Here is a 21,461-nt window from a genome sequence, read left to right as displayed (position 1 = left end):
TCAGTTTTGATGAGAATCTCACACATTTCCACAGGCAGCCAAGCCTTGCCCCAACTCCCTGTGCAGCAGCAGGGAATTTAACAAGCCTGGATGCACCAGAGTAATCACACATCCAGAGAGCCCCTCGAGAAGTAATTCACACACCCGGTTCATTCCACGTGTGCGACCCATCACCTGCACAAAGGCTTCTACCAGAATCAGGAAGCCACACTGAAATGAACAATTTCTCTTCACAATTACATTTGCAGGAATTATTACAGAGTTACAGTCTCTGCTAAGAACGGAAAAAATCTCGAGCTGAGAGGCTGCCAGAGGATGGAAAATTTCCAGAGGGACAGAGAAGGAGCAAGTCACAGACACAAGAATGGACTTGAGCTTAATTCTTCAGCTAGTCTTATTTCCAAAAACTGTTTAGACAAAGACCAATGAAAATATTTTTCTGTCAGTAACACTCCTCACAGAACAACTTAACTCATTTGTGGAAAAGAAAACTGGCCTGCTATTCTAAAATATACTATTTTACCAAAATGTATATCTTATTTAGGTCAGGGAGAACATCCTGTTACCATTATTATCCTTCTGTCAGCTCTACCTTCTTTTATCTTCTTCCTGTTCTCCAGGGCAAAACAAGGAACAGAGTGAATGATGGAGTCACAAGTCAGTAAAAAGGGACTAATTTTTAGCATGAAGAAACCTCTTTTGTGTTAACCTTGTGAGAAGATATCCAGATTCAGGAAGTGACAGATCATAATCTGGTACTCTGCAAGAATTATAAAAGCAACTGTCCATATGCATTTCTCCAGCAGCAATACTGTGATGCAGTTATAATTATTAATTGCTTAAGAAAAATTTAGTGATTAATACCTAGAAATTAATAACTTCAGGAAAGCTGACTTGGCTTTTTGGAATGAATATTTTTCATTTATATTTTAAGCTAATACATTCAATTTCTATTTAGATGTTACCCTCCTGTAAATTAATATTACTGGTATCTTATATTTCCTCAGATACTAGATTTTACAAGGAAAATGACTTTTGATTTAACTCCATTTAAAAAATGACTAACATAGCAAAAGAAAGCTGGATAAACTTTTGGAAATACAGCAAAGCTAAATGTCAGTACAAAAGTTGAATATTTTACCCCCATATTCCCTGACTGCATATTGCCATATTTTAATAAGAACCAGCAGAACCATCATGTAACAGGATGAATTTTGATTAAAGAACCAGGGTACTTTTAGAAGCTATTTTCCATGCAAACACCTACCTAACCTGGGCAGTTAATGGTCTCTGACAAACTATGCTCCTGTACAGTGGCCTGTAAATTTGAGATATTTGATATGAGATAAAATCTGTTGTGATGCCATACAGAAGAAAACACTTCAAACCTCACACCACCATTATTACATGCAAGCCCCAAAAGCACTTTCTTAACCAACATGCCAAGAGATCCTTTGTTTTTCCTGTCAAGACCTCAGTTAACAATAAGCATTTAGAAACCCACAATCTTTTATTTCAGAAAAATAGAAACTAAGTCTGATCAAAACTCAGTCTTCAATACCCTTCTTAATGCTTCCCTCTAATAGATGGAAGAAAAAAAAGTAGTTACTCTTGATAAAAGCCCTGTATCATTATTCATGATAAAGCCACAAACAAAGTGAATATTTTAAAAATATAAAATGTTTCTTACCATAAACTAACTACAACTCTTGGTGCTGTTTTCCTTGAGCGCGTTCCATTGGAGCACACGTGTAAGGCAATATTTCATTACTCCTGTTTTAGGAATGCTTTGCCTTAGCAACACTGTGTTTTATGGATTCATACTGCTTCTAGTGCCTTGTGCTTAGGACAGAAAGGGTAATGTATGCTTCAACAGTTCCCTCCCAAAATCAGAATGCACAGGAACCTGAGAAGAGGAGAAAATTTGAGCATGGAAAACACATCTGTCAGATGTGCAACTGCTTTGCAAAGTCACTGTTATGTCTTTCTAAAAAGTACCTTTCCACTCAAACATTTCACCCAGTATGCTAAACCTGGTGTCTAGTTCAGTCATTAGCAGTTCAAAACAACTACCCCAGCCCCCATTCTAGGGCTGCTTTCACAACACACAGCTTATTTAGAAGTTTCAGCATTAAGCCAAGTGTTTGGCAAAGATGTGAAGGGAGATCTGGACAGCTGTCTTGCATTAAAACTGACATTTTTAAAGGGAGCTACTACTCGGTTCTGTTAAAATTTAATCACTCAAAGCACCGATTTCATGCCACCCCCTTACTAAGATCTGGTTAATATTTTTTTAGAACAAAAATGCAATGGATGTTTATATTTTGGCTACAAACAGCTTTAGGCATTTACTCCACTCTTCAAAAAGCAGTAGGACAAGGCAAGAGAAGGTGTCAGAAGCAGGACAGAACTAATCTGGTAAAGCTGCCATATTACCATGGAAGGTCTGTAATGCCCAGGTCAACTTTTCCTCCATAATGAAATGGAAGGAGAAGCTGTTGCTGCCCCATCCCTGGCAATGTTCAAAGCCAGGTTGGACAAAGCTTGAAGCAACCTGGGATGGTAGAAGTTGTCTCTGCCCATGGCAGGAGGTGGAACTGGATGAACTTTCACCATTCTGTAATTCTCTGTGTGGTATAAGTGCGAGCCTTGCTCAAGTCTTCACAGTAAGGCCTTTAAGGATCCCAGAAAAGGTAATAGAAGAAACAACTTCCAGCCAGAGTGACTGAATCAAGATCACCTCCCCCAGCTCTGCCAAGGAGGAGCTGACTCACAAATTATTCAAACCACAGAAAAATCTATTTGATTTGATTAACTCCCATAAATCAGAAGACACATTTATTTTATATGTCAGGCATGAGCATCGCTTACAAATGAGTATTAATATTAAAGAAAGTCCAAACAAAATGGAGAGTAACCAAAGGAAACAAAGGGTAGGGAGATTATATCTTTCCTTATAAAACGATATGCCAGGGTACAGAATGATGTGTAATAACACCTGGTGTTTCTGTGAAAGCTTCCAAGTCACAGATTATGGCTGCATAAGAACTGCACTGCAGGCCAGAAAGGCAATGGGGTGCCAGTATTACGAGGGTTGTGCTAAAAAGAAAGGATTTATTCTCTTTAAGAAAGAGGGGATAATAAAAATTTAGAATCATTTTAAGGCTGATGTTCAGTTACCAGACTACAGGAGAGAGCTGAGAGGCTGCCTGGCAAAATCCTCTGCACTACCAGGCTGGACAGTTGAATTTGTTTGAGTATTTCTAGAGCAATAGGTATTTAGAAAAGAAATGCATTCTGTAGGGGTTGTAAAATCAAAGACCATCACTCTTAAACGCACTCAAAAGAATAAAGAGGAAGCACTTTCCATCACGTACAAGGGGAAAATTTCTGCTAATGCAAAACATTTTCCTATTCACGATCATTCAGGAATGCTTTGGCAAATAACTTCGGCAATTACTCTTTATACTTGTCTGGAAATGCCTAAAAAGGCTTATAAACATATGATTTCAGATTGGATAAAAAACTGAGAACAATCTGAAGCTTCAAGCACATTTTCTAATTCTTTAATCAAAATTATAGGAAGTCCTTAGCTATAAATGAATGAAACAAGCTAATGAATAATATAAATTATTATGGTGGAATTCACATAATCTCTTTTAGACATGTACCAGTTTAGGGCACTAAAGTCAGCAGTTCTGCTCAAAATAAATGAGAAGCGCCTGCTTTGGAATAACAGCTTCTTTACCTTCCTCCCTTCCAAAACACTGTGTTCTTTTATTTAGTGTTTATTAGTGAGTGCAAGACACCTGTCATATACTGTGACAATTTATATTATTTTATATAAGACACAAATCAGTCAAACTAAAGACTGTTAAAGTTTGAGGTCCAACTTCTAATGCTGCCTCAAGAAAATGAATTTACCTGCACCAGTAAACAGTGGTTGCAAAACCAACTATTCCCAGAACTCCACATGGGAGGAAAACACAGCCCAAAGTCATCTGTCTTGGAACAACCAAAGCAGGCTGTATAAAAATAAAAGAGTATAACAAAAAGCCCATTTATTAAACAAGCTATTCGATTACTAAAAACACAAGTGTCAGCTGACAACAGTGACCCTCCTCAGCAGAGATTTATAATTTCATACAATTCAGGGTATTTTAGAGGAAACAGACACTATTTGCTACAGATAATATTGCTTACATCAATTTTCAACTTATTTTATTATTCCAGCGTAAATTGTTTATGTCTACTTGCTGTGTTTGTAGAAACACTACATGATAAGGACTATTTAGATGCCTCTACTGTAAAATCCATCTATTTTAAAAAAAAAATGTAACCTCTCCTTTATATAGGGAGAGGTATTAATATGGTATTAAATCCTTGTAAGATTTCTAACACAGCAATATATTCAGGAAAGTGTTATGCTCCTCCTCTTCTGTCAGTCCTTCAGAGCCAATTACCCACTACCATAAATTAATATTGTCATATCACATACTGTAAGTTTAAACATGCCAGGAAATTTGATACTTTGCTTTTGCAGTACCAATTGTTCCTCACACATGTTCATGCACAAGTGTAACAAATCATCTAATGAGATCAGAGCTTCCTAATATATTGCTTCTAGATGCATAGATGCTTCTAGTGAATTCAGCACTAAAAATTCAGTGTATTACTGCTCATTAGTAGAAGTTACTCAATTTCCTACCAGATTATATTGATTCCCATGCTACAAGGTCAATAAGCTCAACTGTTTTCAGTTGCTCAACATGTTCTTCCCAGGAGCTCTTAGTGAAACAAAGCAAAACATTGAAAACAGGCTGCACAAGATGTGGATTGCCAGAGTTTTGATCTCATAATACCACCTACTAAATGGGAAATAAATAGGGACCACACAACAAGGTTCAGGTCAGAGGCAAGAGAAAGCCCCACACAGGGCACAGCTCTGTCCTCCTTTAGTTTTTTTAAACAGATTAGGCCTTGTCTTAGCTCTGTTGATATGATTTGGTAGCCCCTTTTCCATAACCTTTAAAAACACATGTTCCCACGGGGACACGCTCCTGGAATAGCATTCCATTCCATGAAGAGCAGAACACCACCAAAGTCTGTGAGGGCTCAGGCTGGAGGCTCTGCAAGAACAAGACTCTGAGCATCTCGATTTGTTGAGCTCTGCACTGCAGTCAGTGAATTTTCAGAGGCATTCTGGCACAGGATAAATAAATCCAGCAACCACTACAGGCCCAATATTCAGTCAGCTCTGCCAAAGGCAAGCACAGGTAAGAAGCACCTTTGCAGATCATACATGGAATTCACAGAGGCTGCAGGTGGCTGATGACAGCAGTGCTGGGCTGCCAGTTAAGACCTGAAAATTGGGATGCCAAGAGCTTCTGTGCCTCCAGTGTGACTTTGAAGTGCAGCCCAGCCTGAATGACGTTGCTTAGAGCAGTTTCCTACCCACAGGCTCTACAGAGAACCAAATTACAACCTTCACAGTTCCTTGTTATATTTGACTGTGTACTCCCTTTTTTACTGTGCCCTCACTCACAGGAACATCACCAATTCTTATCTAAAACACAGATTTCCTTCAAAGTTGTCAACTGAGGATTTTAAAATTTTGAGTTTGAGCCCTTTTTTCAGATATCTGATAGCAGGGCCAGACCTTCACAATTTTATTAAGATCACACTTCCAACACAAACCTCAGGTCTAACTTCCCCACCTTGGCTTCTTTGAGTTCCCTAAATCCTCTGTAAATAAAATATGCTTCCTTTTTTTTTTTCCCTTTCTATTTCATATTAACCATTATAAATTTCGGAGGAAAAGGAAAAAGAAACTCACCAAGAAAAACCCACCAAACACAAAGAAACCCAAGAATTTCTTACAGTAAAATAGTGAATATAAGTAACTTAAAGTAATTTATACCTTCTTATTTTTAGGGCCAGTCCCATCCACCTCAAGGCCACTGGTGATCTTTCCTACTTTATCCCAAGAATAGTTTGACCAAAACATGGTCATTTTAAATGTGTTCAGCAGACCATACTGAACTACATAAACCTCCCTAATTTCATAAAATAATAGAACAGCCTTTTTTTTGTCTTCAGGCCAGAAACAAAATTGAAAAACTGACAAGTCTCATAAGTTGACTGCAGTTAATGGACATGGTAAAATTCCAAAGATTTTAATTGATAAAAAAGATCCATCCAAGTTTAGCTGAAGAAAAGCTTGAAGCCAACTCAGACTTTTAGCTTGACATACATCCCACTTTTGCGTCACAACTGCATAAATAAAATGATGAAAAAATCAACATTAAAAATAATTCCTTCTAAAGCATTCTTAAAACTGAAAAACAAAATATGCTGAAAATTCAATAAATTTTCACAGCCTTTGAAACAAGAAGCCTTACATGAAGGATGCTAAATTTAATCCCCTCATAATCTGCCTTGTAGGGAAATTCCTGCCACACCACAAACAAACATGAAGATCAAACCACACAATTTGACCAAGATCACAAAGTGTAGACTTGTTTGCCTCCAAAACAGTTCTTGCAACAAAACAGGAACTGAGTCTTAATATATTCCATGGCTGGAGCCACATCAACCTCTGCAGCTCAATATGCTTCAAATCAAGAGCTTTACCACAATTTTTCAAAGGATAGACTCTTCTGTCCTGCCACCATGGATTTTTAAATTCACCATGAGATTTTAGATCTCCTAAGAGGTTATGAGACTTTGGAACACAATCAGTAGTAGAAAGCAATAGAAAACTATGAGGTATGAAATTGAAACTCTAATTTTTATCTTTGGATAAAATAGTTTTATGTATATTTTACTTACAACTGTTATTAGAACAAAGCTTCCAAAAATATATGCCATGTTCTTTGTCTTGTGCTTAAAAAAATACCTAAATTTTGTAGCAGCTAATAACATTTAACTAACTGGTCATAACCAACTTGGTGGGGCTTTTTTCACCTCTTACTGTGTATGTATTCTATTAATTATTAATAAAAAAATACTGGTTTTGATTTAGTGGTACAATGTAGCTATTCAGCTATTTGTGGTACTGTTATTCAAGGATTATAGAGTTTTAATTTCTCTCTTTCAACCTCTCCCTTGTATTGTGCATTCCCTACATAAATACATGACTGCTTTAGTTTATTTCCAGTATTGTCAACTCCTACAGTACCACTTTGGTCATGACTTCTGGTGCTTTTCTTTATACTCCAAATGTTAGAATTACATATGGTTTATCTTCTTAAACATATTCTTGTCCTCAGTATTAGAGAAGAAACCTGGAAAGGTTGAGCAAATCATCAGCTTCATGAAGTTCAAAGACAAAAAAAAGAAAACTTACTACTGCATTTAAAATAACCAAACTATAATACTTCATTATGAGGCACTTTTAAAGAAGAATTTTTAAGAACCAGATTCTTCCTTGTGAACAGGTTTTGAAATAAAGTAATTCTTTTACCAAGCCAAAACCGTAATTAAATGCTTTGGATAAATCATACACTTAAACCACTTCACTAAAAAAATTGCCCATTTTCTCCATTTTTTACATATATCACAGGTATTTAAGTATCATACAGCATCAATGGCAGATAACTGTACCATCTTTAATTCTTCTTAAAACTTAAGATAAATATCTTTCTTGAGTAAAATGGTTTATGCTTCATGCCCTACTAACCCTTTCCACAAGATTTATGCTCTATCTATACAACTTAGCAAAGAAGATGTTGGAAAGTTATTTGTGAGTGCTGAACTTCAACAGCACCACACTGACAGCACTGTATAGAACAAATTCTTTGCAGGAAGGAGACAGGACATAGACACTGTGGGGGGAAAATAAGGAAGAGATTTATAAGAGCATATGTATGTAGCACATGCTTCCCCTTGATTTTGGTAAGGTTAATTTTTTTACTGTTTCTTAACTTCATCCTCAGGGGACAAACCCTTTGCAGAACTGAATCACTGCAGCTGAACCCGCACTGTGAACTAATAACCTCTGTAATCATTTTCAAAGTCTTAGTCTCTTTTTTTTTAATGGGAGTTGGTATTGAAAGAATCCTGCCAATTATACTGGAGTGATTTGAACAAAAGAAGAAATTGCTTCACAGCCTTATGACACAGCATCTACAGCAAGTGATGATGTGGCACAAAGCAGTTTTTTTAATTTTACTGGCAAATCAGAAGAGGGGCCAAGGCTGTTATTTTGTGTTGCCTTCCCACAAGGCTCCTTACCACAAAATATGGCTTAGACAGACCTTTTGTTCCTCCAGCTGGGGTACGCTCTCTCAGATTATTTCACCAGCACAAGAACTTGCTGCCCTCTACAACTTGAACTTCTCAGACTTCCAATGAGTAAGTTTTCTTGGTAAGCAGGAATAAAATTGATTGTGTTATTTTTCAGTGAAGAGTGATTCATGCATGTTATATAATATTTAGCTTTCAGCAAGTAAACTGCTTACAAATACAGTTACTGAGCTCTGACTTCATTACAGATGGTAGAGAATCAAGCTGTTAAGATTTTCTTTTGTTTTTCAGCTTTGTAATCATGTGTTTTATCATATTGTGTGCATCTGACCTGCATTTCCTGTTATCAAGTTTCACCTGATGTGAGTGTTTTAAAGCTAGTTAAATTCTTAAATATTTCATGAAGAGGTGTCAGTGTCTCAGTGCTTTGAGACACAACATGCAAGCCTGGCAGGATAGTTACTATTCTACCAGAAAGATACTCAGCTACAGCTACAGTCAAAGCTGACAAAATGTCCCCAAAACCAGCTCCTCTATCTCTCCATAAAACCTGTGGGAGACTTGGGTACAAACTACTTATCATTTCATCTGATATGATGGGAGCTCTCTTCACATTCTCCACATGGCAAGCAGATTGATCCCATAAAGGCCTTATTGCTCAAAGTGAGAAGACTTTCCTGAGTTGTCCCTCCTGGTTTCTAAGGACAATTGTGGCACTGAGAACAAAAACTATTAATTGGAAGTTTTGTGACATGGAATAGAAGTGCTGAGAGAATAGAACTGGAGGGCGAAGCTCAAGTTTTGGACTGCAACTGAAGAGGGAGGAATCAAAAGGAAACAAAGATCACGAAATAGGCAAGAGGGACAGACTGGGATCTGATCCACAAAACTGGAAGGCAGTTGCAGGAGTTAGAAACATATTTTAGATACTCACCAACAGAACTGATTAGAAGATATTCTGATATACACTGCCTGAAATATGAAACACAGTGAATTCCTCCTGAAGCACAGAATTGCCTCTCAACCCAGCACAGTGCATTTATGCAGCACTGCAGTGCGAGGCTGCTCTGTGTCTCTGCTAATTGCTTAATTAACTCAGATATCCCACAGTGCTGCAGGGATATGGAGTCTCTGGCTTTGCTAAGGACCTACCTGGACTGGAGCTCCTGACTCCAATCAAACCTGATTTTAAGGTTCTCATCAGTTATGAAACTCGACTACATTCAAAAGTGAATTTATATATGCAGGTTAGGCAATGCCACATGGTGACACCCAGCCACTGGCACTCACAGGCTTTGTGTCACACAGCACACTTACAAGGATACAACAAATTCCAAGAGCTTGTTACAACTTTAATCCTTAGAATTCTCTCTTTCCTGTTCAATTCATAGAATACATCAGGCCATTAGGTAATCACCACTAGGAATCATGAGAAATAACCACTTGTTTCATCTCTTTTTTACTGATGGTGTTCAGTAAACAAATATTGACAAGGAATCAGTATTTGGGTATGAAACATACATGAAAAAAACGAGAATAACTGCTTTTCTCTCTCTGCTTCAGGGTTCTTTTACTATACTGAGCAAAGTCTCTGAATTTTTTCCATGACTTCTGTGGTTTGACTTGCAATGTAACATTTTGACTCATTTCTGCTTAAATTGAACAGCTTGACATGATTCACAACTCTCATTCTGCCAAATAACAAGGCTCCATTGACTGCATAAAGTATTCTAAAATGTTAGACTAGCTTTGAGCATCAGAAATTTGACCTGCAAAATGACTTGCCTTTCACACCATCAGGATTTCACCTCAGAAGGGTATTTGGAAGGTAAATTAGTTCACATCTATAAAGAACATATGATTACAGAAGCAGAAGAAGACTACAAAGAAAACTTACCACTAAAGATTTTATACCATGTGCTATGCATGATGGTTGAACTGTACTGGCTTTAAATAAATGCTGGGAACAGAAAAATCACATTATATCATCATTAACACAGTACTAAGTTGGTCATGTTTTGTGGAAATTAGAAAGACAACACAAAATGCCACAGAACATACAATTTACAAAGCCACATAAATTTCTATTTTACAAAATATACAGTATTTCCAAGTAATTTATTTCAATGTTCTCTTTATAGAAGCAGTCCTCTTATGGCACTCTTCAGTACCAGGCACAGCATAGGTGGAAAGCTGTTCCTTGTCTTAAGTCAGACCAGAAATCCTCTGTTTACTTCAAGAACAGTAAATTTGTTTATGTTGTTTAGGTGGAAGGTACAGATCAAAACTTAGTTTTCCTAGTAATGTCACAGAGAGTGTTTCCCAAAAAAGACATTATTCTATTAATTTCATTACATATTGCTGCTTCTTAGAACTTTTGTGCTATTTACTTTATAACTATTTAAAGTTTAATATTTCTTCTCATCAACAGGTCACAACATATACATTTAAAATATGGCAATTCTGAGCCACCTATCGATCCTCCACCTCCTCTGGGCTGCTTTGGTCTTTTGTCAGTATGAAGACTATGATTTTGAGGATGAATATGGTGGGGAGCCAGATCATCAACTTCCATATTATTTTAACCCAAACACCCAAGTTGAAGTTCCTCATTTTCCTTTCCCAGTTGAGTGTGCCAAGGAATGCTTTTGTCCACCAGCTTTTCCCTTATCCATGTACTGTGATCACCGGAAACTCAAGACAATACCGAACATCCCCAGTCATGTCCAACAACTTTATCTGCAAAACAACAACATTGAAGCTGTGCCTGCAGGACCATTCACTAATGTTACCTTCATAAGGGAAATTAACCTCAGCTACAACAATATTAAATTCCATATGATTGACCACAGTGTTTTTGCCAAACTTTCAAACTTAGTGCAACTTCATTTACAACACAATGAATTAGAAGAATTTCCATTCCCTTTGCCCAGCTCTCTAGAGAGACTCCTCCTTGGTTTCAATAAAATTTCCCGGCTACCTAGAAATGCACTGGAAGGATTGCCTAACATGACCATGCTTGACCTTTGCAATAACTTACTTGATGACTCGGTATTCAAAGAAAAACCCTTTTCAAACATGAAAAATTTAATGCAGCTCAACTTATGCAACAACAAATTACAGACAATGCCTCCTGACCTGCCACCATCACTTCGGCATCTTTCTCTTGAAAATAACTCCATTTCTCATATTCCAGAAAACTATTTCAACAGACTTCCCCAAATCATTGCTCTAAGAATGTCCCACAATAACCTGCAGAACATTCCACACAACACCTTTAATCTACCCAACCTTCTAGAACTTAATCTTGGACATAACAAATTGAAACAAGTGTTCTATATTCCAAGAAGTCTGCAGCATTTGTACATTGAAGGCAACGAAATTGAAAGTAGGTTGATGGTTAAACTTTGTAAAAAGCAATAAACTTAGTGGATTTTGGCATTGGTTGTGGGAGGAGTGTGGGGAGAATATTGTCCTTTATTCTTTGGAATGCAATATAAACACATCCTCACAGTCATTTGAGACCAATTTGAAAGTAAAGAGGATTTAATTTTTGAAGCTTTCCTCTAATTCACAGTTCTATGTTAAAGTTGGTACCAGTTTTTCATGTAACAGCTAAAATATTTTTGAAAATTGCTTCTGATTTGGCAACTGATAAAAACATACAGAGAAAAGGAATTATGAAAATATTTAATTCACATAAAACAGTAATTACAAATTCCTTACCCCACAACCTTATATTTTGCAAGGCCCCAGACTGGTACTATTGTCATTTACAAAACTGATTTAAAACGTAGAGAAGGGCTACATTACTGTGCACCACAGAAACACTTTACATTTTAAATTTCAAAATGTAGGTTTCACTTTTGCACTAGGTCTAAAACATAACTACTTTCTGCATCTTAATTAATATTTTTCACTCTCTTACAGACATCAACGTTACTGTGATGTGTCCAACTCTGGACCCACTGAACATCAAGCAGTTGACCTACATACGGGTGGACCAGAACAAGCTCACGAGCCCCATCAGCACCTACGCCTTCTTCTGCTTCCCCCTCATCAGAACTATTTATTATGGAGAGCAAAATGTCACTGTCAACAGGCCATCTCAGCTCAGAACACCCGTGTTTCGGCGGTTTCTAACACCAGAGGAATTCCAGGAAGCAGAAGACAATCATGAAACACTCAATCAAGAAACAGAAGAAGATGATCATCAAGCAGAAGACAGCTATTTTCATCCTTACTATCACTGAAGTAATCATTGTTAATGAGTATATATGGAAACTTTTCATTAGTCTGGGCTATTTATCTCTATCCTAGAACAGCTGGGCAGTTTGGGATATTCAAGATGCATCTATAAAGTGGAGATAGGAGTTTAAAGTAGGTAAATGTCGTATTATTGGTGTAGTAAAAAACAATACTAGGAACAAAGAGCACTCACCTGAGCATTAGATAAAAGTCTGACACATCACCTGGGTTGATGATGGGCTCACCTCTGGGTGATCAGCCAAAGTAAAAAAAAATTGACCTGAAAAGCTTCTCTGTTCTAAAGTGATCCAGTTGCAAAATGACTAAAATACAAATCAGTGTCATAATTCAATAGGAACATGTGATTAAGGCCAAAAGTCCATCCAGCTCTACATCCTATTGCTGACAGCAGAAGCAAAGAGATGCACTAGAGAAAAGGACATGAGACTGAGATTACAAAATACCTCCACAAGGTCCCTCCACATCTCCCAGAAATACAGATATTTCTTCTTCCAATTTCTAACTGGACGAGGACATCACAAATATGGAGCTTCAAACGTTCCCCATATTATGTTTCAACTGTCCTGACAAGCTATATTATAATATTCACTTCTTTGGTTGTCCTTCAAATATCAGTCTTTCAAAGGAGATTTCAGTTTATTATTAATACAGGCAACAAACAATCTTTCACCAAGCTGCTGGAATCTAGGGAAAAGCATGTGCATTGCACAACTAAACCATAAGCATTTATATTTTCCCTGTGCTTCAGCCCATGTTATTTTAGAAGACACATAGAAATGTAATGTAATCTTTGCATTTAGAATTATTCATCAAGTAGAACAGGAACAAAGAAAAGTATTGAAGGCTTTTTTTAACTATTAATTTAGACTATCCCTCTGCACAGCTAATACCAATTAGCTGCATTCTGCTTCAAAGCAGAATCAATGTTGCTTTAAGTAACCTGAAGAAAACCTTGAGCTATGCAACTGTTTGTTATATCTTATTCCTAGAAACACATCCAGATAACTACAGTGGAAGATAACACTATAGAGCACTTTATTGCCTTTTTTTATCACTTCTTTATTTTTCAGCACTTTTTCCCTGATAGAGCTTTACTAGCTGTGAAGAAAAAAATCCCTGCTTTCAACAGTAAAATGAAATGACTGCAAGTGATAGATCCATATATCATACTACCAACTTTGCATCATTTTAGGTAGTCTTTTTAGTTTTCCAATACTTAAAGTACAATGTAATCAGATTTCTATTAGAATTTGAGAAGATAGGCAGGCTTCATTTTTTCTCTCAGAATTTCATTTATTTTTTTAGGCCCATCATCATATTTATGGTTTTTGATGTATCAACTGAAATATTAAGAAAATGAAAATACTTAATGACTTCTTTTAAAGAGAAAGAGATTTATTGTAAAGCTATGAATATAAACTTGTAAGAATATATAAGTCTTTAGGGACAACTAGTTGTAAGAATTTGTGGGTACAAAATTTATTCTATTGTTATTGATTTGTGGATCTTCAGCCAACTAACTAGAGAAATCTGCCCCTCTCTCCTTCCCCTTTTTCTTATCTGCATTCTGAACAGATCCAGTATTCACAGCAACCTATTTTATGGCCACCCACAAATTCACAGTGCTACAGAGCAGCGCTGTCTGCTTTTTTTTAAAAAAAAATTATTAACATTTATCACCCTCAGACACTTCTGTGTTTCTAAATAAGGAGCACATGCATGTATTCATTCCTTCATTTAAGTACTCAATATAGTTTATCTAAAATATATACAAGATTTTAAATATAATTTTACTGCTTTATTAATATATACATGTAGAATATTAACCTTTGGGAATATTTCAACTATTTCAGATTTTAAGTGACTGGTGCACAAAATGCAAATCTAAAATAAGAGGCTTTTTTGTAAGGCTTGCTGAGCTTTAAAAATAAAAGAACACTATCCTGCTATAGTATAAATATTACATATTTTATCATGAACTTTCTGCTTTTTAAAGACATTTATTAAACAAAGCTTAGCTTTAGTTTTAAAGTAGAAATCAAAATATTGATGCTATATGCATTTCTCAAAGTCAAACTGGAAATTATTGAAAACTTCAGAAATGCCTTATTATACTTGATTCACTCAGGAGGAACACAAAATTTGTATTACAAGCAGAACTATTATAATTTACTTTTCTTTCAAGTAATATTATCATATGATCTGTAGCACATAGGACACTTATTCCAGAAAGGCTTTTACAGTGAACAGGGAACTAAAGACTTGGGGTAGCCTTAGAGAAATTACAATTAATAATAAAGTACTGGATTAATGGATATCTGAGTGCAATTTGCTCTGGTAACACAGGGGATGCCTACTGTAAAAGTCAGGATGTTTTTGCCTTGCAAATATCTTGGACTTCTCTAAGGGAATCATGAAGGATGTGGAAGAGGGAGAGCCTACAAAAATTCTTCAAGGTTTTTAAAGAATTTAAGTTGCCATAGATTAAAAAGCAACATCACAAACGAAAGTCAAATAAAATATGAGAAGCATCCTAAGAAGAAATGGTCAGTTCTTACTGTGGAGGCGATCCCACTGGTGGGAACTTTGCAAAGGGCCTGTGCTGGAATTTATTCAATTTAAAATGCTAGCAAGAGATAAATAAACCAGGCTGAGAAGCGAGATGCCAACACTGACTGCTCAGTGTTGCTGAAGAATGGCTATGGATGCTAAATAAGGGCAAAAGCAGGGAGCACCGTGCCTGTGGAGAAGCAGGCTGCATAACCTTCTCAGTCTCACCTGAGAAAGTGGTCTGGGAAATCATAAAGAGGAATTAAAACAATCCTCAGAGATAGAAAAAATCCTTGCAGGTGCTGTTTGTCAGTTCCTTGTTTTCTTGCAAGAGAAGGTCGAGGGGTGGTGAACCCCACTGACCAATGATGGTGATGTGTTAGTTTACTAACCAGTAAGAGTTTTACCTTTCTGTACTTTCATGTATCGGTCTATAAAAGAAGATCTGAGGTAATAAACTTTTCTTTCCTGTTCAACTCACAAGAGAGTTTGTGTCATTCTTCTCACCGCTCTCAATAGTGTGACAAATGGCTAAAAATGTCCTCAGGATGCTAAAACACCAATGGAGCTCATCATTGTTAAATGAGAAGCAACATCCATTGAAATGATGATCTTAGTTTGAATTAAAACTAATGAAGGATGACCTCACCAACATCACTCAGGAGCAAGACTCAGGAGTGCTTGGGTAGCAACAGGTGTTCAGTGAAACCACTGGCTCAGCACCCAGGAGTCATAAAAAGGAAATTCAAATGCAGAGAGTAACTAGAGACAAACGGAAAGGAGATATCAAGACACTGCCATAAATCTGTGGCTCACCCAGACATTAAATGCAGCATTGATTTCCAAAGCCTCAGGTAGCTGGTGTCATTACATAGGGCATGACTGGAAAAGGATTAGAGCAAGGTCACCAAGGGAAAGGAATAGCTGCTGTAACAACAACATGGAATCCACTAGGGCTCAGCAGCTCAGCAAAGAAATGTCTGAGGGGGGATACAGACAACAAAATTATGAGTTGCATTAACAGCAGGAGTCTGGGGATGGGCTGCTTCAGTACAAGGGAAGGAGCCATCAAATGATGCTCATGTGTCTCCTGTACCTGTACACAAGTGGATGGAGCAGCAATTTTAGACATGGTGTTGAGTAAAGACAGGAACAGTAATTGTGTTCCTTGGAAGATATCCACTAAAGCTTGCTAAACGACACACAGTAGGTAAAAAGTGCTGAGCTGAAAATGGGTGGAGAATGAAAGAACTTTTGAAGACAGGATAGAGACAGGGATCATACATGATTGTCCTATTCTCCGTCTTCCCAAAGCATTTGTTTATGGGCATTGCTGGACACAGGATATTGTACACTAACCTTTATTATTAATTCCACATCCAATTCCATGTTCTCACTATCCTGAACCATGGTAAGGTGCTGGTGCTGCTCTCACTACTACTGCCTTGGTACAGTGTAAAACATACTTGCTTTGTGTTTGCTCTGGTACTTCCTTTCAAATTATACATTGTTTTTAAAGGAGGAAATAGGTTCATAACCTAAGTAAAACATGCTATTTATTTCATCAGTAACAGCAAAACCTAACATTCAAATACCTTAATGAGTTTGTTTACAGAGCAGTCCGAAAATACAGAAACAAAGCTTGATCTGGGTTTTAACTCTGCATCTCCATGAGCAATTCAGGTAAAGTAACAGCCACAAGAAGTTATTATAGAAATCAAAAGAAAGAGAAATAACAGTAGTTTAATCCAACTGTCTATATTTCTTCCTTTAGCCCAAAAAAGTGGGAATATATTTTGCTCTTTCCTGATAAATATTTTTTACACTTTGCTTCAGTACTGTGATAATGAAAGTTATCTGGATGAGGACAGAAACTTCTTCATAGAAAACAGATGTTTTACAGTTCACATTTTCTGACTTAGTTTAACATATTCACATTCCACTTCTACAATACAAATCCATCTCCTTCTTTGTTGCCCAACTTGATCATTGTGAGCTATAAGCATAGGCATTTCCTACCTGAAAAGCAGGAAAGGGGAACATACTGTATTTCTAACCAAAAATACACACATTGAAGAGATTTCACAAGAGTATGAACTATTCAGCTATAAGCCAATTTGTGTATACACTATTGCAACTTGTGGAATTCCACAAATACAAACATTTTTAATGTTTTAAACTATTGTGTCCATAATGTATATTTCTAACAACCTAATTAATTTAAAAGGAAAATAAATAGAAACACAATCTTGTAATTCATTGCATTAATTCATCACATTAATTCATCATCTACAGAGGGAAAAAACCCAACCTTATTCTAAAAGTACAACATAAGGAAAACAGATAAATGTGAAGATGAGCCATGAACACAGAGGGTAAAGCAGATTCTATGAACAATACAAGGAACAGATGCCTGGAACACTGAAGTAAAATATGGATAAGGCCAATGATTCTTGGAGCCCTGATTCAAATGTCCCTGTGGACATAGTAACAGCTTTCAACAAATGATGGTATTGTGATAAGGAAGTAATGCCAATTCTGGAAGGAATTCTAAGAAATTGTAATAAATTGCAGTAGGTTGGCTTTTGTTTCAGGATATAACTGATGTCATATAGCAAAGTTCAAGAGAACATGTGTTTGACAGAGGGGTCTGGGTAAATAGCACTGTTACTCTGGTTATCATTTGTATTTGTTAACCAGTTTAATATTGTACATGATTTTTGCAACATGCTTTATTCATTTATAACACAGTAACTGATAAAAGGAGTTTCTCTTTTACAGAAATGCAAGAAATAAAGGTAATGTCATCAGCCTTAAAAAATTCTGATTATAAATCAGAAACATATGGAAAGTTGTTCATACAATCACTAGGTCATTTTTCATCTGTCTCCATTTTGCAGCTGGTGGCCCTAACAGTGACCTAAATTAATTTAATACACTGAACCTTGGAAATAGTTGCAACTTTTAATAAAAACCTGGAGGTGTTTATGCATAACCATTTCAGGTACTTCTTTTGCGATCCTGAATCTTGAAGAATATTCTATGTTTTCTCTGTAGGACATGATGACATTTATTTTCCATTTAATACTGTCTCTGAACCCTCCTCCATCCCTCAAGGATGCTGAGTTGGAATTGACTTTGCTTCACACAACGACTCTTCTACAGCACCACCTTCAGTTCTCAAACCAGGACTTTGTTCCCTCCTCCCTCTGGGATACTTTTAGTTCCCAGAATAAATGCAACCCCATCATTATTACTGGCATAAAACTGCCTTAAAACTATTTTTACACCCTCTATTGGGTCCTCAACAAAAAGCAGAAGGGAATGAAGGAGTCTGAGAAGTTTCATATCACACATTTATGCAGCAGCAAAGAGATAAAAATAGTTTTAGAAAGTAGAATTAGTCCCACACAAACATCAAGCAGAAAAGGCCTATTTCAGAAAATAAAACTTGTGTAGAGGGCCACTCCAAAAAGTTATCTCTTCTAGGTTACAAAAGGAGAAAAAAATAGAACCACTGAGTTCAGTTCTAAGATCACTTAATGCTTTTGCCCCCTTCAACAGTAAATCTCTCACGGCTTGCAGATTATTATTGTGTACATGTTATCAGGCTGGTGCAATAACTGTCTTTTCCTCTACAAAACCTTTTCTATTATAATGACCCCAATCCAGAACAGCTGGTCAACACTGTGAGATGTTTAAATCACATTCCATACAAGAGTTATGCCAAGGAACCTCCAACATGTTACCTTCCACATGAAGCAGAAATATCACACACAAAAGAAAATCCAGCATTTTTTCAGGTCTATAAATGCCCAGGAATCTTTACAAGCTTTCCTAATTTGTCCTCATCTCATTCTGTCCCACACAGATGTCTGGCCAAGAGAAGACACTGACTTTGAGCATTCTATATAAGTGATTCCCAGCACCCACCACAGGCTCAGGTCATCTGAGCAATAATCCATAGTACTATTTCCTAGAACACTTACAAACAGTAAAACTCAAACTACAGAAGTTGCCAATATCATCCTTTAGAGACTATGACAGAAGATGAAAGCCAAGGTCTTTAAGCAACTGCAAAATACACTTTCTCTGTCTAAATATAAAACAAACCTCAGTGATACTAAAAAGAATCTCAGATTTGGTTTATTTCATAAGGAATATGCTGATAGCAACTTGATGGGACTTCCCCTAGTGCTGCCTCATAGCTTCATTCACCCCTGCATCCCAGAGGTAAGGCCCTATGGTTTTTCCTCCCCATTTTTCTTTTTCCAGTGTCCTGCCTCCCTTTGCATAACCATAAGTCCTTACATAGGCAGTGCCAGCCCCTGTCCACATGCAATTCCTTACAGGCACCTTGGAGAAGTAATTTCTCTGTCTTGCACAGATGAAGGTCCACCCCCCTCTGTATTGACATACAAACTAAATACTAGATTCTTTCCCAGATGCTGAAGATTTAGTCAGTAACATGTACAGTTTGGATAGTTACCCTCATTTCTGTCTTGCTCTCCTATGTTTTTCCTACCTCTGCCATCCACACCCACCCACCTTCTCACTTTTTCTCTCCTAAAAGCTCTTTATTCTTCATCGTCTAACATGACAGAAGACAACCCTGGGCAACAAATTTTACATCTACTCTGTACTCTACCACCCTTTTCACCTAAAGTTAAGATTTTCTGACATCAGAATCCAGAGACTGGAATCCAATCCCATTAATCTGGCTTGGATTCGATCCACTACAAGAAAAGAAGTCTTGTGGTTCATTTACACCTTCAGCTACACTTTATATCCTTACAAAATTAAAGGGAAATTACTACTGTTCAAATTTAAGCCATGATTCCATGTCAACAAAATTAGGAAAAATAACCTTTTAAAATGCCTAACAGTCCAGCTGAAAGTATTTGGTGGGGAAATCAGTCAGTGCAAATGAAATACCAAGGGGAAATAAAAAAACACATCATGAACACATTATCAAGGCCACCTTAAAAAACTGGAGCTCAATGAGTTAACAGCACAGCAGGCTTAGATTCCAGAAAAGAAACCACCTTCCAAGTACATTGATCCTTGTAACCAGAGTCCAAGCAACAGACACTTATACATCCAATTTCCTAACAGTGCCTAGAAAGCAGTCCCTGCTTGCCAGGGTATTTCCTGTGAGCTCCCCTACTGCCAATGCATATGAACCACTTATTTCATCTCACGTGATTTGGATATTGTGGTTATTTCACACACACTCTGAGCAGAAATAAAGCAGTTGAAGGAAGCAATACTCCCCTTCCTTGTTTGCAGCCATTCATACCACCCCCATCCTTGTGCTGATCTGAGCATCTGGTACATGTTCAGATAAAAACTGGTTTTATCTGACATTATTTGCTGATATATTTTCTTCTTTCATGACAATGCAGACAAACTATGGGACAAGGTTACTGTTTAATTTGGCACTGTAAGCTACTCCTTGATGACATCACACCAAATGAATTATTTAACATCTTCCTCTTTGGATGTATTTGTAAGGAAGTACTCATGAGCTTCTGAGAGGTGCCTCTATTGCAGTGAGTACACACATGACAACCTTTTTGTGATAAGCACACAACCAAAATCTTGTGACCCTGACAAGCACAGTCTTTTCACATTTTGTGCAGAAGCTGTTCCTGAAGTTGTCTAAAAATTCCAAGCCTCTTCTCCTCTTACAGATCAAAACAAACAAGTGTTTCCTTGAATGAAGACTTCCTATATTTACCCAGTAGTTTTCCCTCATTTTTTAAAGTTGTCATACGTAAGGCAAAGATAAAGCTACTCCTAAGACATTCTATGTAGCTGTAAAATCTAGGATTTCAGTACTTACAAAATAAATTATCATACAACTGACTATAACAAATATATTTAATATTTTATATCTTGCTTTGAGCTTCAATACTTACTAGTTGTTTGTTTTTTTTTCCCTTAGAATAGTAATCCTGTGATTACATACAAGCACTGGAAACTTTTGCATGCCCCAGAGACAGAGGAAATCCTAAGGTAGATGTTTGGCAGAGGGGTGGCAGCTGGAAAGGGTAAGTAGAAAGCAAAGCTGTGTCATTACTTCCCAGACATGCAGGAAGGCAGGAGGGATGATGAGATGGTATTAACACTGCAATTTAACAACTTCTAAACTCCTGGTGTCCTTATTGTTCCAGCAGAGTAGCATCCAATGGGATTCAGGGCCCAACTCACATTAATACTGAGCCTCTTCCCTTCACATCTCCATTTTACCATCACAGCACCATGAGCAAGCTTCAAGTCCAAACTATCACACTGTTAAATGTGCATATGAACTAAGCTACAAACATTTTTATAAAATCCAAATGAGTTCAGAAACTGGTAGTATTATAAACCCAAAAAGATTTTAGACAGCA

General features: G+C 37.0%; 2 protein-coding genes across 2 annotated transcripts in view; one reads left to right on the top strand and one right to left on the bottom strand.

Annotated features, from left to right (window-relative positions):
• CENPP (centromere protein P) overlaps positions 1 to 21,461 on the bottom strand; it is a 111,825-nt gene that overhangs the window by 65,200 nt on the left and 25,164 nt on the right. The gene's annotated exons all lie outside the window — the stretch shown is intronic.
• Positions 8,177 to 15,392, top strand: OMD (osteomodulin). Its single transcript, XM_015640536.3, has 3 exons — positions 8,177 to 8,355; positions 10,679 to 11,635; positions 12,178 to 15,392. Exons 2-3 carry the CDS (start codon positions 10,702 to 10,704, stop codon positions 12,498 to 12,500), a joined length of 1,257 nt encoding a protein of 418 aa, XP_015496022.1. The 5' UTR covers positions 8,177 to 8,355; positions 10,679 to 10,701; the 3' UTR covers positions 12,501 to 15,392.

Source organism: Parus major, chromosome 12, assembly GCF_001522545.3.
Source record: "Parus major isolate Abel chromosome 12, Parus_major1.1, whole genome shotgun sequence".
Classification (NCBI taxonomy): domain Eukaryota; kingdom Metazoa; phylum Chordata; class Aves; order Passeriformes; family Paridae; genus Parus; species Parus major.
Note: the sequence above shows the minus strand (reverse complement) of the source record. Positions and strands in the feature narration are given on the sequence as shown.

Bases quoted from the DNA above. Each gene is read 5' to 3' on its own strand.
- OMD (XM_015640536.3), top strand. From the start codon at position 10,702: ATGGCAATTCTGAGCCACCTATCGATCCTCCACCTCCTCTGGGCTGCT. The intron at 11,636-12,177 runs GTAGGTTGATGG...ACTCTCTTACAG, and splicing joins TGAAGGCAACGAAATTGAAA to ACATCAACGTTACTGTGATG.